The sequence below is a fragment of the Gymnoscopelus microlampas genome (genome assembly GCF_963454915.1).
Source record: "Gymnoscopelus microlampas genome assembly, chromosome: 6".
NCBI lineage: Eukaryota > Metazoa > Chordata > Actinopteri > Myctophiformes > Myctophidae > Gymnoscopelus > Gymnoscopelus microlampas.
In genome coordinates, this window is record NC_139943.1 from 25,871,410 (window position 1) to 25,897,341 (window position 25,932).

At 41.0% G+C, this 25,932-nt stretch overlaps 2 protein-coding genes across 3 annotated transcripts in view; both read left to right on the forward strand.

The window, feature by feature from the left end:
- The window catches only part of uba2 (ubiquitin-like modifier activating enzyme 2), a 10,071-nt gene extending 7,629 nt beyond the window's left edge, over positions 1 to 2,442 (forward strand). The window contains exons 15-17 of the mRNA XM_084059759.1: positions 590 to 695; positions 836 to 978; positions 1,787 to 2,442. Of these exons, the coding sequence (XP_083915885.1) occupies positions 590 to 695; positions 836 to 978; positions 1,787 to 2,004 (467 nt within the window). The 3' untranslated portion in view covers positions 2,005 to 2,442. The remainder of the gene's footprint in view (positions 1 to 589; positions 696 to 835; positions 979 to 1,786) is intronic.
- Positions 2,443 to 4,724: 2,282 nt separating this feature from the next.
- On the forward strand, positions 4,725 to 24,637 carry ca5a (carbonic anhydrase Va). Of its 2 annotated transcripts, none has more exons than XM_084060544.1 (7): positions 4,725 to 5,280; positions 12,287 to 12,484; positions 16,489 to 16,607; positions 18,926 to 19,021; positions 19,550 to 19,612; positions 20,277 to 20,435; positions 20,653 to 24,637. In XM_084060544.1, exons 1-7 carry the CDS (start codon positions 5,133 to 5,135, stop codon positions 20,821 to 20,823), a joined length of 954 nt encoding a protein of 317 aa, XP_083916670.1. In that variant the 5' UTR covers positions 4,725 to 5,132; the 3' UTR covers positions 20,824 to 24,637. The 2 variants fall into 2 exon arrangements, with proteins under 2 accessions (XP_083916670.1, XP_083916671.1); XM_084060545.1 differs by lacking the exon at positions 4,725 to 5,280 and adding an exon at positions 11,930 to 12,117.
- Positions 24,638 to 25,932: the final 1,295 nt, after the last annotated feature.

Sequence of the window (25,932 nt, forward strand, 5' to 3'; positions counted from 1 at the left end):
ACGCCACAACATTTCCGCATGTTGTTAAACCAATCATTGAACACCTACATCATTTGAACCTTCTGTACTGCAAATCTCTAATGTGACACAAGAGGGCGCTCAAGCAGCACAAGAAACTCCACCACACTGCTCAGTCAATGGGTGGACATATTTAAGGGGTTAAAACTGGATCAGATGGAAATTTGAATGGACCATTCCCCACAATATATAGAAATAAATTAAATGGAGGAAAAAAAGAATTGTTTCGTTATTATTTCAGAGCTGGAATTCCTTAAATGTGGACATGTGTTAAAATGTGTTCATGTAATAATTATATGGAAATTATTTAGAATTTGAAGTTTTGAAAAAGTACCCATCCTACTGGTAGCAGAATGGAATATAAATGAACATTGTAAATGTCTAGCAAATAAAATCAGATGTATTTGCAAGACATTGTTGCACTTCCTCCACTCCTGACCATCACACAACTGCTCTACTGAATGTTGTGAAATGGCTGGTAATCACAGGATGTCAGTGGAATTACCTAATATGTCCTAATGAAAAATGTCAGCCTTTGAGTCGTATTCCCCATCTCTCCTATTCCTCACAGCCAACAACACCAAGTTCCTGTCTGACTTTGGAATCCGTAACTGCAGCCGTCTGCAAGCTGATGACTTCCTCCAGGACTACACACTCATCATCAATGTTCTACACGCGTATGTCTCTCTTTATGCCCATCTGTGTGTGCGTATGTTGTGTGTTTGGTGTATGTGTTTTTTCTGTTTTATTAGGTAGGTGTAGTTTTCCAGTGATTTAAAATTGAACATCTTTGTATGTATGCGTTTGTGTGCTCCAGTGAGGATCTAGAGAGGGATGTGGAGTTTGAGGTTGTGGGTGATGCACCTGACAAAGCTCCAACCCCGTCCACTAACCAGGAAGAGGCCAGCAGCATTGCCAATGGAAACAAAGACTCCGCCCAGCCGTCCACCTCCTCTAAAGGTCAGCAGAGTGCATGTCTATAGCAGTATTTCCAGGGCTAATATTACCCCAATAGAGAACATTAGTGTATTTACCTTGTTGTGTTAATATGCAAGGAAAGTCTGTGGATTCAATAACATGGAGCGGGATTTGTTTTTATTTTTTAAACAAATCCTGCTGCTTAAATGTGATTACTTCAGTATTCCACTGTCACTATACTGTTTTCATATTTATAATAAGCCACTTTTCCACTGCATGTAACCAGCTCCACTAGCTATTACTGTAGTACCCACATCAATGTAGCTTGTCGTCATAGTGATGACTATGACGACTCTGTGTAGGAGTGCTAAACAATCCTTTAGTTAAAAGCTAACTAGTGCAGTACCAGTTGTCAGAGTACTTGGGGCAGTAGAGCAGTATACGTTATCAGAGTCATTATAGTGGATTTGGACCACAAACGAAGGGTGGGTGGAAGAATTTCTGGAATTGTCAATTTGCTCGCCTCCGGACGTTTCGCATCCGGAGGGTCTAAAAATAGGGCCCAGTAAAACAAAACAAAAAAGCATAGGCGGCGGATAATGAAGGCTAGGGTAGGCTAAGCCTTCCCAAATGTTATGCTGGGAAATTCTGGGAATTGTGCAAATTATATATAATATATGTGTGCAGCATTATTTTGTTAATTTTTTGATAATAAATCAGTAAAATCAGGCAAAAATAAGCATTAAATAACCTAACCCTATAACCGAAATAAAGTAACCAAAAATCAAAAATAATTGAATTTTCTTTCTTGTTGTTGTTTTATCCTAATGTCTCTCTTCCTGCTCTCTAGCTGCAGCAGATGCTGATGATGTCATGATCGTCGATTCTGATGACGAAGAGCAGGGGGCGTCATCCTCCAGCGCAGCGACTGCAGCACCTAGTGGCACCAAGAGGAAACACCAGGACGCAGAGACCGGCGAGTCCTCTTCCAAACGTGTACGCACCAACCAATCAAGCGGAGCCGCCGCTGATGACGATGACGACGATGACATCATTGCTCTCGACTAACCTTCCCCTCCAACTTCGTCTAGAAACTTTCTTTTTACATGGTTTTCGACTCAAAAAAAGACACGTTCACAAAAGAAAAGAAACTCTTTACAGAAGAATGTTTCAAGTTTCAACTGTTAATGGTCCGTCTTTCATCCCAGCTCTGTGGTCGTGTTTTCATACTCTCAAGCTCTATTCCAGACATGATGCTGTAAATAGATTCTGTATGTACAGAAATCCTGTTAAAGTTTCCCATTAACCTTTTTTGTTTGTTTATTCTTATTTCTTTCTGGTCCCTATAAAAAGCTTCTTTCCAGATAGTAAAAATGCTTTTTGATTTGTTTTGTATTTTTTTATAAATGTACTGTATTTCTCATGCCACACAAGTCAGGGTGTTTTTCTGTGCAAAGTTGTCAGGCTAAAGAAAGACAAGATTAAAAACCAAAATTTTTTCCTGTCTTTTAGTATTGGTCTCGGTGTGTCTGAAGTGAAAGTAGCGGACATATTAGTTTGCCACTGACTGACTGACTAGACTACACAGTAATACTGTTGCCAAGGGTTAGGCCTGCTTGTAGCCTACAGACTTGTTTTGTCTGCTTAGTTGGCTAGGCACAGAGCCATTGATGGACTGTTTGATAAGCAACATGAATATAGTTATTATCCCAAAAGTGGGTCGCTCCAAATAGGCTATCTGATAATACCTTCTATAACGTAACCATGGTGATGCCCAGCCCAAACACCGGTTGGACAAGTTCTTTGTCACAAGTTCCTTTGCAGTGAGCATGGAGAATGATGTACCAAAATGACTTACAATGAAATTGCAGTAGCTTAAAGTTTTCCATCATTGGCTCTGTATACATACAGGTTAGATATAGGGCAATAGAATTTAAAACTGTCGTGGTAGCTTTTGAATGTTCGAACAGGACACGAGATGTGGTAGTGTTGTGACCAGAAACGATTATCCTAGTACTGACTAAAGTAGTTGAACTTGAAAATGTAAAGGTGGGTGGAGTCCTGCACTTGATTTGTAAGGAAGTTTGACATTTCTTGTTATTGGTTTGAATCCAGGGTAATAGATTGGAGTTGAGCTCCTGCTGGCTTCCTCTCAGTTTAATATCTGTGTCAGTGTTTATAAATGTCATCTTATATTTCATTGTAATCTGACGTATCATTGAAAGGCCTTAACATCCCTTTGGACCAATACAGTGAAGGCAGAATAAATACGTGAAAGCCTCTAATTTATTCTTACCTTGTTTAAAGATTATTTGTCTCTTAACTTTGGAACACCACCCTTTGTGATACATGCATGGAATGTGTGAGATTTAATTAACAGGATGCATTAGCAATTTGGCATGCCAGGCCCCAATCGATATTTTTCGAGAGCCTCCTGGAGCAAAAACTATAGTTCAGATATAGACTTGCAGTCTATTATCCAATATTACCCTGTCTCTAAAACATACCAAAGATTACGACATGGAAATCATTTTCAACACTACGTATTTAAAACCACTGACTTATCTGTGTTTGTTTGCCATTCCATTCTTGCAATTTAACCTTGAGAGTCCGGTTTTATGATAGCCTACTACTATTAGTTTAATCCAGAAAGAGAACAGTCATATAGCCTTTGAGAAATGTGTATCTAAATGTACAGGAAAAAAAGGTTGCAAATATTCCCACATTCAAATTGTTTTTATTGTCATTCTCAATTTAAGAGTTTTCCACCAGCAAATCATGTTTAGATCATGTTAGTACATGTTTTGCTTATGACGCATGCAAATATTTTTCCTGTTTGTTTGTGTTAAGTCCAGGGATTAAAGTTTGAAAGTCACCATGTGGTTTTCTGCACACAATGAGACATTCCTGCACTGGGTCTGAGTAAACATGACGCATACCACACACATTGCACATATGTTTATGAGAGGTTACCAGTGGTTCTCAACCTTTTCAGGCCGTGACCCCCCAAAATAATCATATTTGAACTGGGAACACCCCACCCTGTCCCTGACAAGCACTTGGAATTGTAGGAGTTGAGGCATTACATTTAGTTTGACTCTGTTCCACAGATATTGTGAAAATAGCACAAGCTGACAACACCTTGCAACGCGAGGCACAATGTTTGCCTCTTTCTTATATTATTTGACAATTTGTCCAATGTATGACCAGTTTTTATAGTTTGTTGATTACTTTTGATACAGTAATGGTCTTTTTTAATTGCATTTATCTTATTTTTGCCCCTTTGTTTTTGGTTAGAAGTCCTTAAATTGTCACTTTAGTCATCTGACCCCCTGGGGGTCCCGAACCACATGTTGAGAACCACGGTTATATAGGATACGATAAGATGTACTTGAACAATTTGTCCTTGAGTGTACCACAGTCAGACAGTTTGTTGAACATTTCCTGTTTATATGATGCCCTAAATAAAATCTTTTCAGGTTCCATTCGTTCTGTTCTGTCCCACTCCCACCCAGACAGAACATTAGTTAATGATACACACAAGTAACAACACTGTCTTTCACTAACAATGGTTAGCTATTAGTATGTTAGTGTGTCATCACGGTCTCATCACGTCCATTTTATGACTGAATGTTTATTATGTTATTATGATGGAGTAATAGATGAGATGTAGAGCATGTGCGTTGTGCGTGCATCATCACAAACGCCCCTACGCCGATTGGTTGGTTTTCCATGTGGCGACCCCCCCACACCCCACCCCTCTTCGTCCCCCTCGCCCGATCCCGGCCATCATGCTTTATGGCTGTCTAGTCTTTTCCTACTACCTTATATATTTGCTGCCCTGCCTTTTGAGGGCACACGCACACCAAGCCAAGATTTAACTTTAGCGAATGCGGAACCGGTTGAACTGGTTGTGCACATGGTTTTGAATGTTTAACCGCTATAACGCATCGTGTGCCACTGCCAACTGCCAAGAGAAAAGAGTCGAATATTTTCTCCACCTCCCTCAACACCCACTCCTGGCCTGGAAACAAGTTGCTAAATCGACGGGTCGCTCGTAAAAAAGGAAAGGAAAACCCCCCACACCGAGGAGGACCTGCCACGGGACTTGGCACAGCCGCTTTACCCTGAGCTCGTGTTCTTTTCTTTATCTTCTGCTTGCATTAACAGCTGGTCGCTGGATCGACATTAACAACATGGTGACATTGTCATCTATCGCCAGACCTCTAGCTCGTCAGCTTCATCGACAGCTCGCCAGACATGAAGCCAGGAGGAGTCAGCGCTTTATCCCCGTCAGACAATGCAACCTCACGGCCTGTTCCAGCAAATATGTGCTTTCACAGAGTAAGTAGTTATTATTGGAGCCACACGGGTTTTGTTTAAATTTAGCTGGTGATACCCTAGTCCTGAAATATGACTGTCATATCATGACAGTCATGGATGAACTTCAACCTGGTATTTGCACTTTCTCCATTTACAGCCAGTACATCTACATAAACGTTCAGATGTCAAATATAAAGTGCTTACCCCATGGCCATGGATGTTAACATTGTGTACGGTGCCGCAGAAATACCCGTATCTTCCGTATTGTTCAATAAAAAAGCATTTTAATCTGATTGGTGGCCATTTTCTCCGTAGTATTGCCATACGCTTTCAACTACGCGACCCCATCGGTAGGGGGTGTATTGCATTCTGATTTCTGATACATTATAACTATGAGAAAATGGCCACCGATCGGATTAAAATGCTTTTTATTGAGCAATACGGAAGATACGGGTACTTCTGTGGGCCCGTGCAGAATTGTAACATCCCTTGCCAGAGTAAGCACGTAATATTTGAAATCTGAACGCGTATGTAGATGAACGGGCCGTAAATGGAGAAAGTGCAAACACCAGGTTGAAGTTCATCCATGTATCGTGTATCCATGGCTAGTGATAAAGGTGCATTATGTTGTTATTGACAGCCATGAATGTGCTGATATGCCCATCTTTCCACCACCCTGCTGCTTCACATAGCCTACATGCACGTTCGATATCACATACATCGGCAATCTTTTTAATGTCTATATAAATGTATAATTGGTTTCGTTTTTGCTCGGTACAGTTTTTAGGTTGTTTTTTTGTTTTTCATGTCAAAGCATGCCTGAAGAGCGCTGCAAGCGCAGGACTGGATTTTTTGCATCACTGGATTGGGGTCATGCGTTTTTCTTTATCAACCACCTCAATGTCGTTCACAACAACAATGTTATAAACAATCCTTCCGACAAGTTCCGAGTCCAGCCTTTATCTAGACCGTCTTTCCTCATATCTCTATGTCTACGTAGACATATAGATATGAGGATAGATCCTTCAATATTGCACTTTTTGTTTTGCTTTTGGACAGTTTCTATTTTCTGAAATCGTTTTTTATTACGGGGCCAGAGCTCTGCTCTGGACACGTATTGTTATTCGCATTATTCTGTCACTTCTTCTTCTTCTTCTTCTGCCACTTTTCGCAGTTCTGGCTGAACCGCGCTGTCGGTTTTTACGAAACTCGGCCATATGGTAGATGGTCATGAAAAACGATCAAAAAATAATTCTCACAATCTTTCGTCCAAAGGTGGCGCTATAGCACTCAATTGAAAATGCCAACTTTGACCAGGTACAACTCATGCCCTGTTTGACCTACAGCCATGAAACTTGGATACACATATGCGTCTCCTCATGCTGAACAACTTTCACACTCTGACTTTTGACCTCTGACCTTTAGATCTCCCACCATTTTGAATTATATGAAAAACAGTCATTGGCTCCTAACTTCTGCATTTTTTCACTTATGGAAAATCCGTTGGAAATTTTTGTAGAAAGTGGTCCAAAGTTCAAGTACAAAACGTTTCGTGCAGATTGCTCAAAAATCCCAGGAGGAGATAGATTTTAACTATTACAGTTTTATGAAAATTATTCATCTGTGCCTAAAACATACATGCAGACTCACATTTCTTTGAAACTTTGCAGAAATGTACAGGGTCATTCCAAATATCACTGAAACCAATCTTACTCCAATTGGCCAAAAGGGGGCGCTATAGCAATTTTTTGAAAAGGCAGACTTTTAACAGGCATAAGTCATGCCTCGTTTGGCCGAAAGTCGTGAAACTTGCTTACACATGTGCCTTGACTCATGAGGAACACACGTATCGATTTGACCATTAAGCTCCGCCCTTAAATTTTCCGCAATTTTGAGCAGTTTGAAAAATACTTGTTTTTGCCAGTTCTGGCTTAACCGTGCATACGCTTTTTACGAAACTCGGCCATATGGTAGATGCTCATGAAAAACTACCAAGAAATAATTCTCACACTCATTCGTCAAAGGGTGGCGCTATAGCACTCAATTGAAAGTGCCAACTTTGAACAGGTACAACTCATGCCCTGTTTGACCTACAACCATGAAACTTCGATACACACATGCGTCTCTTCATGCCCGACAACTTTCGTGGTCTGACTTTTGACCTCTGACCTTTAGATCGCCCACCATTTTGAATTATATGAAAAACAGTCATTGGCTCCTAACTTCTGCATTTTTTCACTTATGGAAAATCCGTTGGAAATTTTTGTAGGCAGTGGTCCAAAGTTCATGTGTAAAATGTTTCGTGCAGATTGCTCAAAAATCCCAGGAGGAGATAGATTTTAACTATTACAGTTTTATGAAAATTATTCATCTGTGCCTAAAACATACATGCAGACTCACATTTCTTTGAAACTTGGCAGAAATGTACAGGGTCATTCCAAATATCACTGAAACCAATCTCACTCCAATTGGCCAAAGGGGGGCGCTATAGCAATTTTTTGAAAATGCAAATTTTAAACAGGCAAAAGTCATGCCTCGTTTGGCCGAAAGTCGTGAAACTTGCTTACACTTGTGCCTTGACTCATGAGGAACACATCTATCGCTTTGACCAGTAAGCTCCGCCCTTAGATTGTCCGCAATTTTGAGCAGTTTGAAAAACACTTAAACCCAGGATTTTTCAGCTATTTGCGTGAAACTGTGTCATCTCTGTGATCTCCTTTTTCACAGTTACTTGTCTGTTGGGCCAATGGCGTCTCCCTTAAATGAATGCCTCACAATCTCAAGGTCGCCAGTTCAAGCCTCACTTGATGCAGACTTAATTTAAGTTGAATTGCAAACAACATGACTGTATCAATGAATACATGTGCAAATGGTAAAGATAACCTGAAATGCTTATTTGAGAGTACGTTTTTTCAACGTATGACATACTTCATTCTGAAAATAGCTGATCTACAATCTCACAACTTTTCATGGTTTGTGAGCTTGTAGATCGGCTACTTTCACTAGTTTTGGTTCTGAGGAGATGTACAATTTCTTCATTGGTAAATGGTTTGTGAACGAGTGATCTTAGTGTTAGTGAAACAGGGGCTTGGTTCATGAAAGAAGGCAAGAGTTTATGATCTTCAACAGACAATATCAGCCTGGACAAAGCTATAGCACTATAGGTAGTGTTGCAGCCTATTAGTCTGAAGGTTGAGAGTTCGAATCCTGTTAATGGCAGTAGGTTGAGATGTCCAATCAAACCATTATGTTTCCATCTCTCTCTCTCATCAATCTATTGTTTCCATGTCACTCTCTCTCTCTTCAATCTATTCCGTTTCCATGTCTCTCTCTCTCTCGCTATTCACTGGCCCCGTATTATCGCTGCTTGCAGCTATATTTACAATTATTTTCTTCCTTTTTGTGTCTTTTTGCCCGGTCTAGTCTAATCTTATCCCTGACCCCGAGTATACAAATTGGAGAGGATCTTGTTTGATTGATCAGCATAGCGGCATGGAGAAAGCAACATCTTATGTAGGCTTATGCATTTTGTAGGCCTTACAGCTACGTAAAATATAATTAATTTGCTTCACATTTCTAAGATGGTTGTTGTTATCTAGATTAGACTAGACTAGAGCATGGGTCTTCAACAGGGGGTCTGGGACTCCTAGAGGCTCCTCAGAGTTACTACAGGGGGCTGCCAATGTTTTGTTTGATAGGAACACCCCCCCTCCACACACACACACACACACACACACACACACACACACACACACACACACACACACACACACACACACACACACACACACACACACACACACACACACACACACACAAATTTCTTTAATGTCTCAAAACACACATTAACAAACTATGAAAGTTAATGAGTAAACAGACAAACAAACTTAAGACTTAATTTGCACAACACTGATGATAGTGCTGTCAGACGAATCTATGAAGTCGTCTCAGCTGCAGCATCACATGGAGACAACCCATAGGCCCAAAGAAAACAATTGTGGAATACTTCCATGCTAGTCTCAGATCTCAATGGTCATCAAACATTGATGAGCCAGTCAGCTAAATTATGGTGAGCTAGCTTGAAAAGCCTCTTATCAAGTTACATGGAAGGCTTTCTTTAAAGAAAGCCTAAGACCATCGTTCCTGCACCATTCGCCCAGACTTTTTTCTTTTGAAACAAAAAAAAACACTGGGTTTCTGAGGCTAGGTAGGTTGTGGTTGTGGGCCAGCAATGTACGGAATTTGCCAATCAGGATAGAATAGGAAAAAAGTTTGGACAAAATCTGTAGGAGCGATATAAATAAATGTGTTTTGCAAAAATTGGCCTCTTGGTGGCGCTATAATAGGGCAATGTAAAAAGGGTGGCATTTGTTCCTCAACTTAGTGGGAATGTGTGGGTCCCTGCTTCGTCTCTCTCAGCTAAGGGGATCTAGGCCTGAAAAACATTGAAGACCCCTGATCTATAGAGGAATACTGGTTTCTATTTCATTCTAGTGCTTGCCCCGGAGCGCCCACAGAATGTTGGATACATCCAATCCAATCCTACATTGTCTGGCAAGGCACAACTTTAACACCACACCCCACATATATATACAAACACAAACACACACACACACACACAAAGACTTTGTCTTGTTCCTCATCTTCTGCCAGCTCAAGCCGCACATGGGGGCTGTTTTAAGTGGAGAAACAGTTAAGGACCACAACACTTTTATGTTCAACCAAGACAACAAACTTGAGTTCATATTTAACTTTAACAAGACTTTTAAAGTGCAGCACTCTAAGAGTGCTCACACAACTTCCGTCTTGAATAGACCTGTCTGTCCACATGCCTGGCTTGGAATCTGTCTATAGTCTACACCGCTGTTTGTCAAAACAATTTTGGAGTCACAGACCCATTTCTTTGTTTAGTTAAAATTTTCCAGTGATTTTTTGGTGTCCCTTTACATTAAAGGTAGGGTAAGTGATATGTTTGTTTAAAAACGTTTTTTTTTTAAAAGGTTATAGCTCTATATTGTGATAGTAATCTATAATGCTATAGAGTGTTGATTCAGTAACAGGGATCTCCCTGTCTCTCCAGCTCTTTAATAAACAGAAAATAAAATTTCAGGTAGGTGACAAACTTTCAGCCAATCAGGAGAGAGTACCCATTCATCAGCTTAATGTTTATAGTGTTCCACTTCCAATTTTGTCTGCTCATTTATTTCAAGATACTAAACCCCAAACTGCTCCCAATGAGCAGGTTCATGCCTTGCATGGTTTCCTTCTCCTCTGTGTGTGAATCTGTGAATGTAATGCACATTGTAAAGCGATTTACACACGGTATGCTCAGCAAATTAGGAGCCTACCTTTAATGTGAAGGTGCAGGGATTTGGCAGTCATCAGTGCCACATAAAAGAAATATGAAATGCGCGGGTCCTTAAAAATAAAATAACCTTTCAATATTGTTTTGCAGAGCCCTGGGGGTCCCCAGTTTGATAATCACTTGTTTACACAACAGTACTGTGTGTGCTCGCTGCTTATTATTCTTTCCTCTGAGACAACATTGTTCTGTCCATCTCCACTCCTCATTACAAAATACTTGACTCACAGGGAAGAGATAGGCAATATTTCCATTAACAAATAAACGTAAGCAGTTCCTATCAAGAAAGGTCTCTTAATTGCTGTCACAGAAAATAACAACCCTATATTTCACACATTTTCTTTGATACAAACTTCTGGCTGCAGATGTTTTGTGTCTCTTATTTTCATAAAACCTTTCCTGATAGCACCCTCATACTCCTCTAGTATAGAGCTATCATACAAATTAATTATTTCTGGGGCACACCAGTAGCTTACCCATAATAGTGTGTTGGCCACATGATCGCAATTATGTCCCCAGTTCAATTCTGCCTGGAGACAAGTGTTGGCCTTTCTCAATTTCCTGTTTCCAAACGGTCCTGTCTAAAAAAAATATGTAATAATAAAAATCTGGGGGTAAAAGTCCACAAGGAACAGAGCCCCGTAGTTGTGATTATACTGTTGTTGTCTTGTGAATAGGCAAACGCCAATCTTGTGGATGACATTTATCCAGTGAGCTACTGTGAATAGGTTGCTAACCACTTATTGTCAGTGAAATCTGATGAAGATCGGACCCCAGTCAGACCTGTTCACTATACTGGATGAATAGAGCAGAAAAACAATGACGTATACTGCACTGCACTTGAAAGCAATTAAGGGAGAGAGAGTTCACTTGTACACTTTTTTCCTTTGTTTTAGTTTTTTTTCTAGGAATACAGCGGACTAAAATGTTCAAAACTAAAATGAGAACTGAGAGAAAAACAACTGTGTAAAATATTTATATATATTCTTCTAGATATATTTTTTACGATTTTTTTTAATTTTTATTGTGGGTGCATTTTACAAGATCCAAATAACAAGAACGAGACAAGTAATTAGAAAGTAGGCCTGAAGACAACTGTTGCCCTGTGTCAGTTGTTTGACCAGTCACGGTTTCTGACCCCCCCCCCCCCCCCCCCCCCCCCCCCAAATACTGAGGCTGTGCCAGGACATTCCACGTGTCACTTTTTGTAAAGCCAGCCCACATCTTTCTTATTTTGCCATTTCCTTTTTGGAAGAAAAAAAGACGGGAGCAAAAGGAAATGTTATTACTCATCTGTTCCTTTTCTTTCATTTCCTTTCAAGCGGCCTCAAGGAAGGAGAAAGGACGTGTGTGTGTCTCTGTGCTTCTGTTAGCAGTGTCAAGGTTTTTGAGACTTAGACATCATCTATAGAAGGTGACTTTCTCGTTTTGTTTTGTTTTATTTTCAAAAATGGACTGTGTAAAAATGCAGGAGGCAGCTGAGAACAACATGAAGAGTAGGTGTCAGCATTTTCCTTCTTTTTGTGTGAAGTGTTGAATAGACAACACTGACTCAGCTGTTGGGTTAATCTTCTCTTCATCTTTTCTGCTCTGTGTCTTTCCCTTTGCCCATCTCCCTCTCCCCTTTCTCTTTTCCTCTTCTTTATTTTCACTCCTCTCTTCCAGTGCATCCGATGTGGCAGGAACCTTTGGCAGTGCCAGGAGGTGACCGTCAGTCTCCTATTGACATTGTGGTGCGAAAGAGCGTCTTTGACCCAGAACTGAAGCCTCTCATTGCTGACTATGACCCGAAGACCTGCCAGCAGATCTGGAACAATGGCTATTCCTTCCTGGTGGAGTATCATGACACTACAGACAAATCCAGTAAGTCATGTGTTTTGGTACTGTGCTGTGGTACTGTGTGTTTAAGGTTGTTCCATGTTGAAATACACTCCCAGGGGGGGGTTCAGATTTTTCAAAGGGTTACTTATTGAGCAAGAGGATATTGTGACTTGTGTGCAAGCACATTTTGTACATTTTCCGAAACTACAGTTTTGTAAGGATGATTATCGTCACTGTCTGGCTGCTGCCGACTCGCTGTTGAAGTGTTGTTCAAGTCACACTGTGTAAAAGGAAAAGAGTAGACTTAAATAACACAAGGAACTGGTTAACAAGAAGAATTAGTTCCTTTTACGGAATGGAGCAGGAAGAGAGAAGGGTCGTGGAAATGGTGAAACAAAAACATATGATTGAATGGCGTTTCACTGGAGCGCTGAAAAAAGTGTAAGCCAGTTCAACTTTCTTTGTAGCACGCGTCAGTTTGTAGCTTGAAGCCGCTGCTTCCATTGAAAATGACCTATAGCCTGTTGCTTTGTCGCCCCTAGTGAAGCAGCATTATCTTTCTAAATGCTCTTTATAAAATAAGAAATTGTAGACAGCTGGCAACTTGGACTGAGTTAACAATGAAAGGGAATGGTGAACAATAAAGTATTTAATTCCCTTACACTGAGCTGAAGCTTAAAAGTTAATGCTTTTCACATGCATAGGCTAAATCTTGACATGGGTTAATTCATTTCATATGTTGTATTACCAAGTCCGTCTTGGTAATTCCCTCTCCTCTAAATTCACCCTAGAACTGGAGGGAAGTATATGCAATCAGTGTAGAGCCAGACTGGTATATCGGCAAAACTGATATATTTGCCATTATTTTTGACGACATCGGTACCAGTAATTATGCCACCTGTGTCCCAATGTTTTGCCACTTTCTACCTGGTGTCTTAATTTCTGGCATGTCACTATCCTATTATAATTCTAGTAAGCTCACGGTGGTGGTGGTTGGTGGTAGAGTGGTCTCTTGATCAAACTGCGCATGCGTCGTTGCCAGGTTTCGCGCGAGAGAAACAAGCAGCGAGGTCTATGAATACGAGGCCAAACCAAACGAACCCTATAACACCAACATTCGCCCTAAAGCGCTTACAATCGGCGGACATGGCAACACCGACTCCGACGCTACACCATAGACCCCGCCCACTCTCTCTCTCTGTGGAAAGTAAACACTCCAGATTTTTTTCCCCACACACATGCACATTAGCTCCATAAAGAACGGTTCTATGTCGTTCTCTTCCAGGATCGGGCGAACGTCCGCCAAGGCTCCGCTGTTTACCCTTTTGTATACATCGTATCCCAAAACTAATGGTAGATTCTAAACCGCACGGATGTTTAAGGTTTGGTCGGCTGCATAATATTTTAGGTCGCCAGCGAAACTACCCGTTTAAATCGCTTATTTAGTCAGCCTGTGGCCATGTTTCCCATTGTAGCCAAACCGGGAGCAGTAGTGGCAGCGGACGTAGGGTTTTTCTCCGGGTTGAATGGGAAACATGGCCACAGGTTTCGCGAGAGAAACAAGCAACGAGGTCTATGAAAACGAGGCCAAACCAAACGAACCCCATACCACCAACATGCAACCTGATAATAATGTCCAAAGCATGTCTGTGTATGTTTACATCCATTACTGTGTTGGCGTTAGTTAGGATTAATGTTTATTAGCCAAACCAAGTTCATATGAGCCGTTAGCGTGATGCTAAGCTAACGGACGTTTGGCGCTAGCATGCGGCTAACGCTAATGCTAACGTCGTCATCGTGGCTGTTTACCCTTTTGTATACATCGTATCCCAAAACTAATGGTAGATTCTAAACCGCACGGATGTTTAAGGTTTGGTCGGCTGCATAATATTTTAGGTCGCCAGCGAAACTACCCGTTTAAATCGCTTATTTAGTCATGAAGTGAGAACTAGACGATGCAAGAACCTATACGTGAATCCATTTCATCCATGGGCCGTTAGCATGTAGCTAAGCCAAGCCACGGGTAGCATTAGCATGCGCCTAACGCTAATGTTAACCAACGCTGCTGTCGTCACTCAAACGGCTACGTTAAACATCTTATCAACAACCTGTATGAACGTCAGTGTGGTCAATGTCATCAATGCTAACTAATTAGCCCGTTGAACAGTGTTATTTTGGTGACTTCTGGGGGTTTCTGACTGTGACACAGCTCGCGGGAATCGCGGCCTACTGCGCCACCAGAAGCCTCGGATCATGGTAGTGGCCCTGTCCCCCCTATCAACGTGCTTTCAGCACGAACGACAACAACAACTCTACCGGATGTACCATCTCAGAGTTTTATGTAAACACGGAATGAATAGCTTAGCACTTCCGGTGGTTCCTTCACAATAAAGGTTGCAACAAATACACACACCATGCAATGAAATAATTATATGCGTTTCACATTAAAAAAACGCCCAGTTGTGGACAAAGTCCTCACATTTTCAACTTAAGTAAAAGTATCAATACTGCAATGTAGAAGTACTCTGACACAAGTAAAAGGCCTAAAGTACAAAAGCATTGCCATCAAAATATACTTAAAAGTTCCAAAAGTACAAGTACTAAAATGTTTGAAAATAACTCATCATCAGGCTCACAACGCGTCGCCATGCGTTGTGAAAATAGCAGATCTACAAGCTCACAATGCCTCGCAATGCGTTGTGAAAATAGGGAGATGGAGAGAGAGAGAGAGAGGGACGGAGAGAATACTCAAATACCTTGAGTAAAAATAATTCAGAGTACTCAAAATGAGTAAAAATACTTAAAAGTACCGAAAATGAGTAAAAATACTTTAAAGTTGAAAAACAAAGTACAAATACTTAAAGATTGATAAAAACACTAAAAATACCTAAAAGTTGAGAAAAACAGTAAAAATACTTAAAAATAGGGGGGCGCCACGACGGGGCGCGCGCGGGGGAGAAACCGCGCGACAGGACCTGCATTAACCCCAACTTTGCAACTACTTTCGCCTGCACCCTTCACCGGGTATGGTCTAGTATAGGAAATTCTTGAAAGTTTTCAAAAATACCAGATCTACAAGCTCACAAGCTTGTGGACCGGCTATTTTTGAAAATGATTGAATATTAAATAAAATAATGTTTAGTTCATGTGTTTATTTTTTATCTATCAAAACGTTATGTTATTCTTATAATAAACTTCAATCAAATCCATGTTTTTTAAATTGATGGTAATGGTCAAAACATGGTAATTAGTGGTCTAGGACTCTCCAAAATTTTGATTGGCATCAGACCCAAAAATCTGTCATTGGTCAGGCTCTAAATCAGTCTACATACTTAAGCTGGTTGACAAAAACCCCAGCTGCCTCGTGCCACGTGGAAGTGGTGACATGTGACTTGCATGCTTTATCTGACCTCAAACTGTATTTTAGAATGTCAGTCAATTTATAGAACGCAGGCATAGTCATTGAGCTGCAGTAAAATACTTGGTTTCCTCACTTGACATGACTTATCATGACTCAAATTATATTTTTTTTTATGTAGAAGTTTATGAACTTTGCAAATCTGAACAATTGATGTTCATATTGATGTTCAGTAGTGAGGGGATTTTGCCACATAAATAGGTCTACTGGACATTCAGATTGAGGTTTTAAACTTTACAGAACAACACAACTCTTTTAATCTGTAGTAGATACAATGCTATCTGTCTGTGTTTTATTGAGCACTGATAACTCTGAGCATTTTACAGGTGCCATTAAGAACTGCAAGGTTATGAGTATTGGTTTACAGTCATATGAATTGTTTTACACAGATCTCTTGGTATCGCTGGCAGAACAGTTTTTCAGAAATGTTCTGCCTTTGATTAATGTACTTTAAAAAATACTAAAACACAACGCAGGATCCAATACATCTCTAATGTAATTATATAAATATATGCTGACAGGAATGATGATATTAATCTTTCTATTTAAGAGAATGTGAAACAGTCACCCCTTTTATATGATTCATGTCGTTTTTTCCATTCTGTTTTCTTCCTCCTTCCTGGTGCAGCGCTGAAAGGGGGCCCCCTGGAGGACAAATACAGGCTGTGTCAGTTCCACTTCCACTGGGGTGAAAGTAACGCCTGGGGGTCAGAGCACACCGTAGACAGGAGGCTATTCCCTGCAGAGGTAGGATATTGGCTTTTTGGAAAGTCATAGCAGAGTAATGGCACTCGAAACGCTTAAAAATCAGGTTGTATTATTGGTGTTGATTGACAACAGAGTTGCAGAGCATCTAAGAAACTGACAGATGTCTGTCAGAACCCAGCTTGATTACGATGGATTTGTCTCATTTGTAATAACCAAAAGTACAGAGGAGTCTCCACTCTCTGCTGAACCTTGCCGTGTTAGTGTAGTGCGCTATACACTGAGGTGGTAGACACATGGATAAAAGCCAAGTGCACATGGTGGTTTGTTACGTGTGTCTCTGTCAGGCATGTGAATGGAAAGTTCAGCACAGACGAGACATGTTGTGAGCTTTAAGATCAGCTATTCTTGGTGCGCAACACCAGTGTGCAACTAAGTATGAATCACCCTTAATATGACATCCGTGACATTGCCTTTTCTCTTCACCCGTCTGCCGGTGAGTTTATGCAAACGTCAACGTCTTTACTGTAGGTCCCACCTACCTCGTTCTTGCAACACGGAAACACTATTTTCATGTATTGTTTCATGTAAGCTCCATTGCATAACAAGCCAATGTTACAGTGTGTGCCCATGTGTGAGTTTCTGACAAGCCCATATTGGGGATGGATGAATGATGGGAATGTACCTATGCCATGGTTCACATCTCTCCACACACTCGGGTGTCGTGTATTGTGGAAAGAGGATCACATTACAGTCCAACTGGCTGATGACATTGTTCCGTCTGTTCACTGGAGTGCTTGCGTGTGTGTATTTACAAGCATGTCTTTTGTGTGTGTATGTGGCTTTGTGTGACTGTTCAGGATTGATCCGCAGTCATCAATGATATAGCAATGATATAATGTAGACCTCATTGTCCTTACTAGAGGAGTCATCACAGTCATCATAGCCAGACTGTGCCTGATATAGTTCTACAATGTTCTACAATGCCAGTATTAATCCCTTTTCAGTAAAGGGGATAGCACAGTACATCTGTGGCTGGGTACAGCCATTTATGCTTTTACATTTGCACCTGATGCCATGACGATTTAAAATTTAAAATCAAGCTGAATCTAATTTGCCCTTAAAGAGAGAGGATTTAAGGGAGCCTAACCCAAACCCTGATCCTTATTTGACCGCTTAGCGGCCACACCTCTAAAATATATGTACTGTATATGTGTGTGTGACTGTGTGTGTGTGTGTGTGTGTGTTACAGTGAATGCTGGAAACCCGTGAAATTAGGAAAAGCTGAATGAGGAGCGCTTGTTTTTAGGCGCGAGACAGAGCTGGCGGGAGGCTTCTATGCTGCTGTGGTACAAAACGACCGCCCTCCTAACAGCTAACAACAAACACAGCTAAACAGTTTAGCAATTACTGTTTATTTATCGTTTCCATTTCTGCCGGACCAAATATTTCTTACGGTGTTGGTAACTCACATTAAGCATATCAACATCTAGAATCACTTGCTATTTTTTATGCCTGCAACTCAGTTTGTTTAGCTGTCTTGTAAGTAGGCCTCTGACTGTAAAATGATAGCAGTCAGAATGCAATCACTTGTCTCCAATTCCAGGGTTATGTGAGTCCCTATCTCCTCCTTGAGTGGATCTATGATCCCAACAGAGGGAAATAGGATCTGTCTGTTGGTGTCAGTGCTGGCTGGCAGGCTAATAGGCATGTGGTTTGTTTAGGGTCTGTTGTAGGCATGAGATTGATGGGAAACGGTCGTAGAGTCTGGAAGGTTGGATGTTTTCAGACTGTAATGAAGAAAGGAAGACACATGGAATGTTTTAGAATTACGTTTGTTTGGCAGTAGATACATAATCCTAAACACTTAAATTTGACTGGTGACATTATTGTCACCAGTCTGTACATTATTGTCACTTGTCTGTAGTAGTTTGTTGGCTGTTGTTTTACGGCATGGCGTGGCTACACAGAGGCGTGCCATCTAGAAGAGGGTCTGTGTGTCTGTTTGTCCGGAGCTAATCTTGCAAACCACTGCATCGGTCATTGCCAAATTGCATGTGCACACAGCCAGTAAGCTTAGCTCAAGTAATTATGTTCACATATAATTCATGCTGACATGGAAGTCAATGGGGCACTGATCAGGTTGAATCCTTTACCAAATTGGAGTCATAGACGACTAATGTCACAGGCTGGCCAGAAGCCACTCGGTTCCCTTCTGGATCCCGAGATCGACATGATTAGATTTTTCTTGTCTACCACGTTCACGGGAAACAATCTATAAGACATGCACACACATGAATACCTGTTTAGTCTCTCATATTAAATTCATGGTTGTTTGTATGTACTCTGTATATTCCCAGCTCCATCTGGTCCATTGGAACTCAGACAAGTACAGTCTGTTTGAGGAAGCCGTGATGGAGAACAACGGGCTTGCTGTTCTAGGTATTTTCCTCAAGGTAAGCACCGGTACACACATACACAAGTAAGCAGATGCTGAGACTATTATGGTTTCATTGGCATTGGGTTAAGTCATTAGCTTTAGTCGCATATGTCACATAATTTTGCTCAGGTCATTATTGCAAATGAGAAACCGTGCGGATGGGATGTTATGCCTGATTTATGCTTAGTTACATGCTGTGTCATGCTCACAACGCATTGTTCTGTGCCAAGTTGTGAGCTTGTAAATCAACACTTTGCATTGGGAAGTGGACCCACTATGGTGTGTCCATGGCAAATCGATGTGACAGGCTCGCAAATCACCCTTGTCAACTTGTTAATAATACTTAATTGGCATGTATTTGTGCTTGTTAAAAGCAACATTGTATTAAGACTTGACAGTAATTTGGATACAAAATCAAAATGTGTAAAACAAAACAGTTTGTATGATGAATTAAGGTTCTTTGCATGGAAGTGTGAATGAAGTTCATTGCATATGTGCTATGTACAACTTTACGCTAATATGTGTGTGCTTAATCCTTCTTTAGGTGGGAAAGAGACACGAGGGACTTCAAAAGCTAGTGGACGCCCTGCCTGCAGTTAGACACAAGGTCAGAACACACATGCACACACTACCCCAGACATACAAGTTACCTTTTTAGGCAGTGTGCTGCAGACGAACACTCTGAACCGTGGTAAGCTAGCAAATGCTCTTAGCAAGACCCTAAGAGAGAAAATGAGACAAACGGAGAGCACGGAATTGAGATTGTGAAATAGAGTACAGGAACTGAAGAGCAAAAAAGATGTTAGTTGAGTTTAAGTTAATCAGTCTGCCCTTCCTGTTGACCGAAATCTTATCTTTCTGTCGTTATATGCTTATCTCCAAGCACGCCTGATAATGTTTGTCTTCATTTCTCAACTGTAAATTTGTATTACCAAGATAAGTATTTATGTTGGAAAGAATAAGTGTTTTCCTAAAAAAGACTTGACGTGTGGTGATGTTGTTTTTCCCTATACCACCTCACCACACCTTGGCAGCAGTGGTTCAGGAGGTAGAATGGCCGTCTGGGAACTGGAAAGTTCCTGGTTCGATCCCCAGCTCCTTCTGGCTTCATGTCCAAAGTATTCTTGAGCAAGATACTGCTCCCGATGAGCAGGCTGGTGCCTTGCCTGTTATCAACAGCTTTGTTCCTGTTCCCCTGTTGCCTGCCAACATTGACGATCACAGGAAAAGATAACCTGTGTGTGTGTGTTTGTCTACCAATCTACCAATAGGACAGTGTCGTAGAATTCAACAAGTTTGACCCTGCCTGTCTGCTGCCCACCAACATCGATGACTACTGGACGTATCATGGCTCTCTAACCACACCCCCTCTGACAGAGGCTGTCACCTGGATCATTATGAAGCAGCACATAGAAGTCAGCCATGACCAGGTGTGTTAACTGTTACTTTGTAGCACTTGATTGTTTTGTAATCTTATTTACTTGACCGTTTACCCTGTTGTTGGTTGACTAGAGCTTGTGCCACTTTGTAAGTCTCTCTGCATAAGAGCATCTGCTAGATGCCTAAAATTGTAAGTGTAAAGTGACTTGTTTGTCATTTTCAATATAACTTAGCTTCTCTCGATCCGCCATGTCTGTTGTCCTTCAGCTGGCGGTATTCCGGAGCCTTCTGTTCACCTCAGCAGAGGAGGAGGTGCAGAAAAGCATGGTCAACAACTTCCGGGTGCAGCAGCCTCTGTGCGGACGCCCCGTCCGCTCCTCATTCACCCCTTTCCTGCAAGGGGCACCACCTGCTGAGGGGGACCCGCACACCCACTGAGGCTGGTGGACAGACAGACAGAAAGACAGACAGACACGCACACACAAACACATGCACACACGCCACACACTCCTTACCAATATACACACCCCTGGGAGCTCCCAGCACTCAGGGGTGAACAAAGTCTTAACTTTTGACTCTTTGTCCATCTGCCTAGCTGGCTTTTGTCACTGTTCCTGTGGAAACCGTGGTATGCGTTTGTGGCATTAGGAACATTACCATTTTACATTAGCAACAACTGTGTTGCTATGCCACTTTAAAACATCGGTACTTCTAGAAAAAGAAAACATTTTAAGATAGTGATGATGATTGTGGTGGTTGCTGCTGTGGGGGAGATGGGACAGTAATATCTTTTATGGATTTTATCAATCTGACAATATTTATTATGCTCTTACACCAACCCTTTATCCTCCTTTCAGGATAAAAGCGCCTTCTGCTGGCCATAGTCACTATTACAACAGTGGCTGTGATTTACATATTATAAGGAGGATGTGGGGGTTAGAGCTCTCTCACGTTTACGCCTCACCGCCCATGAGATTCTAAGTGAAATGATTTAGTAGCGTGCATCTCCGATAGAGTGAATTATAATATATAGGTGTACTTTTTTTTATCATTGCTTTTATCAATAATCTACCGAGGTAAATGGAAAGTCCGTGTCCATAATCTGTTACCAAGACATTGTTTTCATAGTTTACTAAGGGGAATGAATTGTACTGTACAGTTGAGTGGTTTAAACCTTGACTGCCACTGTGGGAATAATCAGATATTGACCACATCAAGTAGCCTGGTGGGCTACTTTACAGTTTTTACAGGATTTAAACATCCAAATGCTTAGATTTAAAGGAACTCCACTGTGGTTTAGTAATGTCTGCTATTAGACAAAAACTGTCTAAACCCTGGTTTCTTTGCACACACAAACATGCCAGGTTACAGTAGCGCACACCTTTATTTTAGCAATGTTGAATTCATTGATCCGTTCTCTTCCATGACTCAGTCGTCTTACAGCAGAGTAGGTACCATAACCATAGTGCCTTTAATGTTCTTTCTATTTCATGACTCACTGCCATGGGCCAAGTTTCCAAAATGCATATTAACATGGAAAGTATCCCTGTTCCACTATGATGTGAGTATAGTCAGAACGTTCTCGAACACTGGAACAATGCTACCATGATATTGGTAAGCATTGCCATGTTCATCCCTGTTGGATTTCCAGTACAATGTCACTTAGATGACTAGAATCTGGTGGTACTAGAATAAATCACTCTGGGCATTAGTCTACTGGGGTTTATGTACTGGATTTTTTTTATTTAATTTTGGTAGAAAAATAATGAGCTGGCCACAAAACACAGGACAAATCAAAATCTCTTTCTTGGTGTGTGAATTGATTTTAAAAAGCGATATTTTTGAGATACAGTGTATTAACTGTCATAAACTGCTGTTTCCTACATTATTTTTAAAATTACGTCACAACGCACAACAGATCTCTACCAAGAGTGATTTTGGTAGATCCATATGAGGGATTGAAGCAGAACTAGATAAAACAGGCTGTATACAGTACTGGGACCAATCAACAACTAGCTTGTTATCTGTCAACTCAAAGCACACCTGTACAAAGTTAAATGGTAATATTGGTTCCCACTTTTTCAGCTACTTTAGTTATGCTTCATTTACTTCATGGAGAGCTTCCATAGCCTTCAAATTAGAAATTGGACATCCTAAATTAGGAAAAATCTATCATAACTCTATGTTTATTTTCTTTGTCATAGATGTATTGTATGTAGAATAGATGAAGTCGTTTCAATCCTTTTGTTATAAAGGTATTATAATTGTTTTCTCAACGTAGCTAACTACTAGCTATGCTATATAATGTTAAGATTATCAAATGCAATAATCTGCAACCTTGCATCATGCAATACTCTGAAACCTTGTAATGCGACCTATTTGACCTACATCACAACCACAACAACCACAAGTTGCTACCTGGGTGTGCCTTATTCAACACAACAACATTGCAGAGAAAGAGAAACTGAGAGAGATCATAAAGTAGAAAGAGAAGCTGATCCAAAGAGAGTGACAGGTAGAAGAGAGGTGGAGTGAACTGCTGTAGAGAGGAACCTTTGATGTTAACAGGGGTTGGCTGAGTTTGAGTACGGCGGGAAAGACAGACAAATCATTTATGTAAATGTAGTGGTCGGTTGGGTTTATGATCCTTGGAGTCAAAGAGGAAGCGGTTTATGGTTGTCGTTTGTCAGTGACAATGCCTCTGTTAAAACCTCCTGCAGTGCAGCCTCTCCAAATGAAAGAGCCACTTATCCTTTGGTTCACTGTTGCTGCTCTACTCACATGATTGTACACATGCACATAGTATCCCCTCACTATCGTCTCCTTCATGTAAACCTTCTTGTTGCTCATAAACCTCACAGAAAACATGAAACAAAGACTATATACACACAAAACCCCTGCAGCCCCTGTCACACATACTCATACCCTCTGCCAACCCCCGTGCAGCTCTCTTCAGTGGTTCCTCCCATAGTAGGCAAGCCTTTTGCTTCATAGCTGAGGCCTAGTGTGAGGCCATGCATTGAAAACACTATGCTAACTGAACATGTATGAAAGGTTGCTTTAGATGCTAACGTTGGTTTTGCTGGCGTGATGATAATCCATTCTGAAGGCTTTAGACACACTGGATAAACAACGAAGGGGCCAGAGGGGAAAGGCGGGAAGTTTGAGAACAGTTGTTGAAGTATGAAACATTTAATATTTGCATTTTCTTCACTTTGTGCATTTTAAGCCTATGATTTTGGGAATGTTCATCATATACATTTTGATACTGTTCATCAGTAATCTCATAGGGGATATTGGTAGTTTGCTGTTTTTGCTGGATTTGGTGTTTTGTGTGTCATAGAAACTTGGTGGCAAGGGACCCAATATTGCCTTCCCATTGTACAGGAGTATTTCATTGATTTATTACACATGTATGCACTATGTTTTTTTTTAATCATGTATTACAGCTTATTATAATGATGTTTCCTTTCATTCAATACATTGTATTGTTTTGCCATAATTACAGTCCATCAAGGCTATCGATGCCACTGTAATATATTTGCAGTTTTTATTATCTCAGCCATGAGCACTTAAAGCTAGAGCAAGGGATAATATGACATCACAGCTGACATTCAATTGGCTTCCTCCAGAGATGTACACAAGAATGAGATGCTGACACTGAAAAATCTCTAGTTATATAGAACATAATCTCTATGCACCAGGGGGAGCTGAAAATCTCCCTGTCATGTTGCATCTTTGGTGGGAGCCTATCTTATGTTATGTTGTGTTGCTAAAGTGTACCTTTCCATACAGTGTAATCTCACACACAGTCAAACATCCATTTTCGATACCTCCTTCTCCCCTTACTCTCGTTCTCAGTTATGTTTTTAGCAGGTGTGCTCCACGCTTGTGGAATGTGTAGTTGTGTATGCTGTTGTACACTATGTTGTATGTAGAACATACTCTTGCTGTTTATTTGCTCAACGGGCAGCTAACATTCCTGCCCCATGGGGCTTTTTGAGGCCCTTTCTCATCCCAACATGCCTTGCTCCACCCGGGCGACTTCTCATTGGACCAGTCCAGCTGTGTATCTAGGAAGTGTTTTGCTCCCTCAGATCCTAGCTCTCTGGGGGAACGCTGTGAACTACAACCAATGTGCACATTGACCAGGCAACATGGATGTATAGAAAAAAAATATTTTAACAAATTCTTTATGAGATATATGAATATAATGTATAATAAAGAGTAACGTGATGTGAGAGTATATGTCTCTGAATGCTTTTTCTTATATGTTTCACATATGGAGAAGGAAATTCTACTTGGTTCAAGTGATATAAAATTAAGCTAGTATGAGATCAGGACATGGTATTGGTAACAATTATGCAACATAATTACATTTTCATTAAACATTGTGGACATGAAAAGGATTTATGGTACAATAGGGTGTAAGAAATACAATAAAATTGCTGTGGACAAGGTGAGCATGAGGAGAACATGAAGCTCATGATGATAGTTTCTTTGCAACCATGATAGGCAAAATCAGAAGCGAAAACTAGCTGAGTTGTGAGTGGTGGATATGTAACACAAAGCACACAAAATAAAAGAGCTGTGTGCGTGCGTGTGTGGGTGTGTGTTCCTGACAGGCCACATTTGGGGATAAATGTTGGACAAACCAGTTAATTGGGGACATACAATTCTCTATAATTCTATAATTGGAGACCATCCCCTATTAGATTTTATTGCAGTTTCATAAGTTTAGGGTTAGACATGTATGGTATTTGATAGGGTTATGGTTAGATCGGTCAGGGTTAGGGTAAATGGAAATGAAAGTCAATGTAATGTCCCTAAAAGTCTAAAACCACTGTGTTACACCGTATGTAACATTAAAAGACTTCTTAGCCAGATATACCATATATACTTTGCTGACTGGAGTCCCACAGGGTTCTATACTAGGCCCCCTCCTTTTTCCCTCTACACCAAATCTCTTCACCAAAAATAGCTGATCATCAAGCTCACAACGCGTTAGTTTGGCTATTTTTGCTGAATGTTCTCCCCAGAAAACGCTATAGGGCCGTGGTTAAAAGGTGGAGTTGTACAAAATGTCCCAGGTATCTTGGGAATACATAGGTCCCCATTGTTGTACTAACAGACCCACCAGACCCAAATCCAGGACGGAACAGAGTTGAGAATAGAGCCCCCTTGCTCACTGATCTCTGTACATCCCTCCCTCCCCCACTGATACCTTTGAAGCCTCTTGAGGGGATGTTTGGGGCCCCACCAAAGTTCCTGGGGGCCCCGTGGGTGGAGTGTTTACACTATTTTACTCACTGTTGCTCAGGCCTGGTTTGAGTTGGATCTCCAATTGATTCAAACCAAAGAACGGTAGTTTCAAACAGATTTCTAGATGCTGTTTATTGTCCTTGGCTGTAGGGGAGAGACGTCTGGGCCTGGATGGACAAACCATTCAGTCTCAGAGTTTCCCCTGATTGTAGTCTGGACAGTCTGAATGGAGACCATCTGCTTTGAAATTCTGTGTGTGTGTGTGTGTGTGTGTGTGTGTGTGTG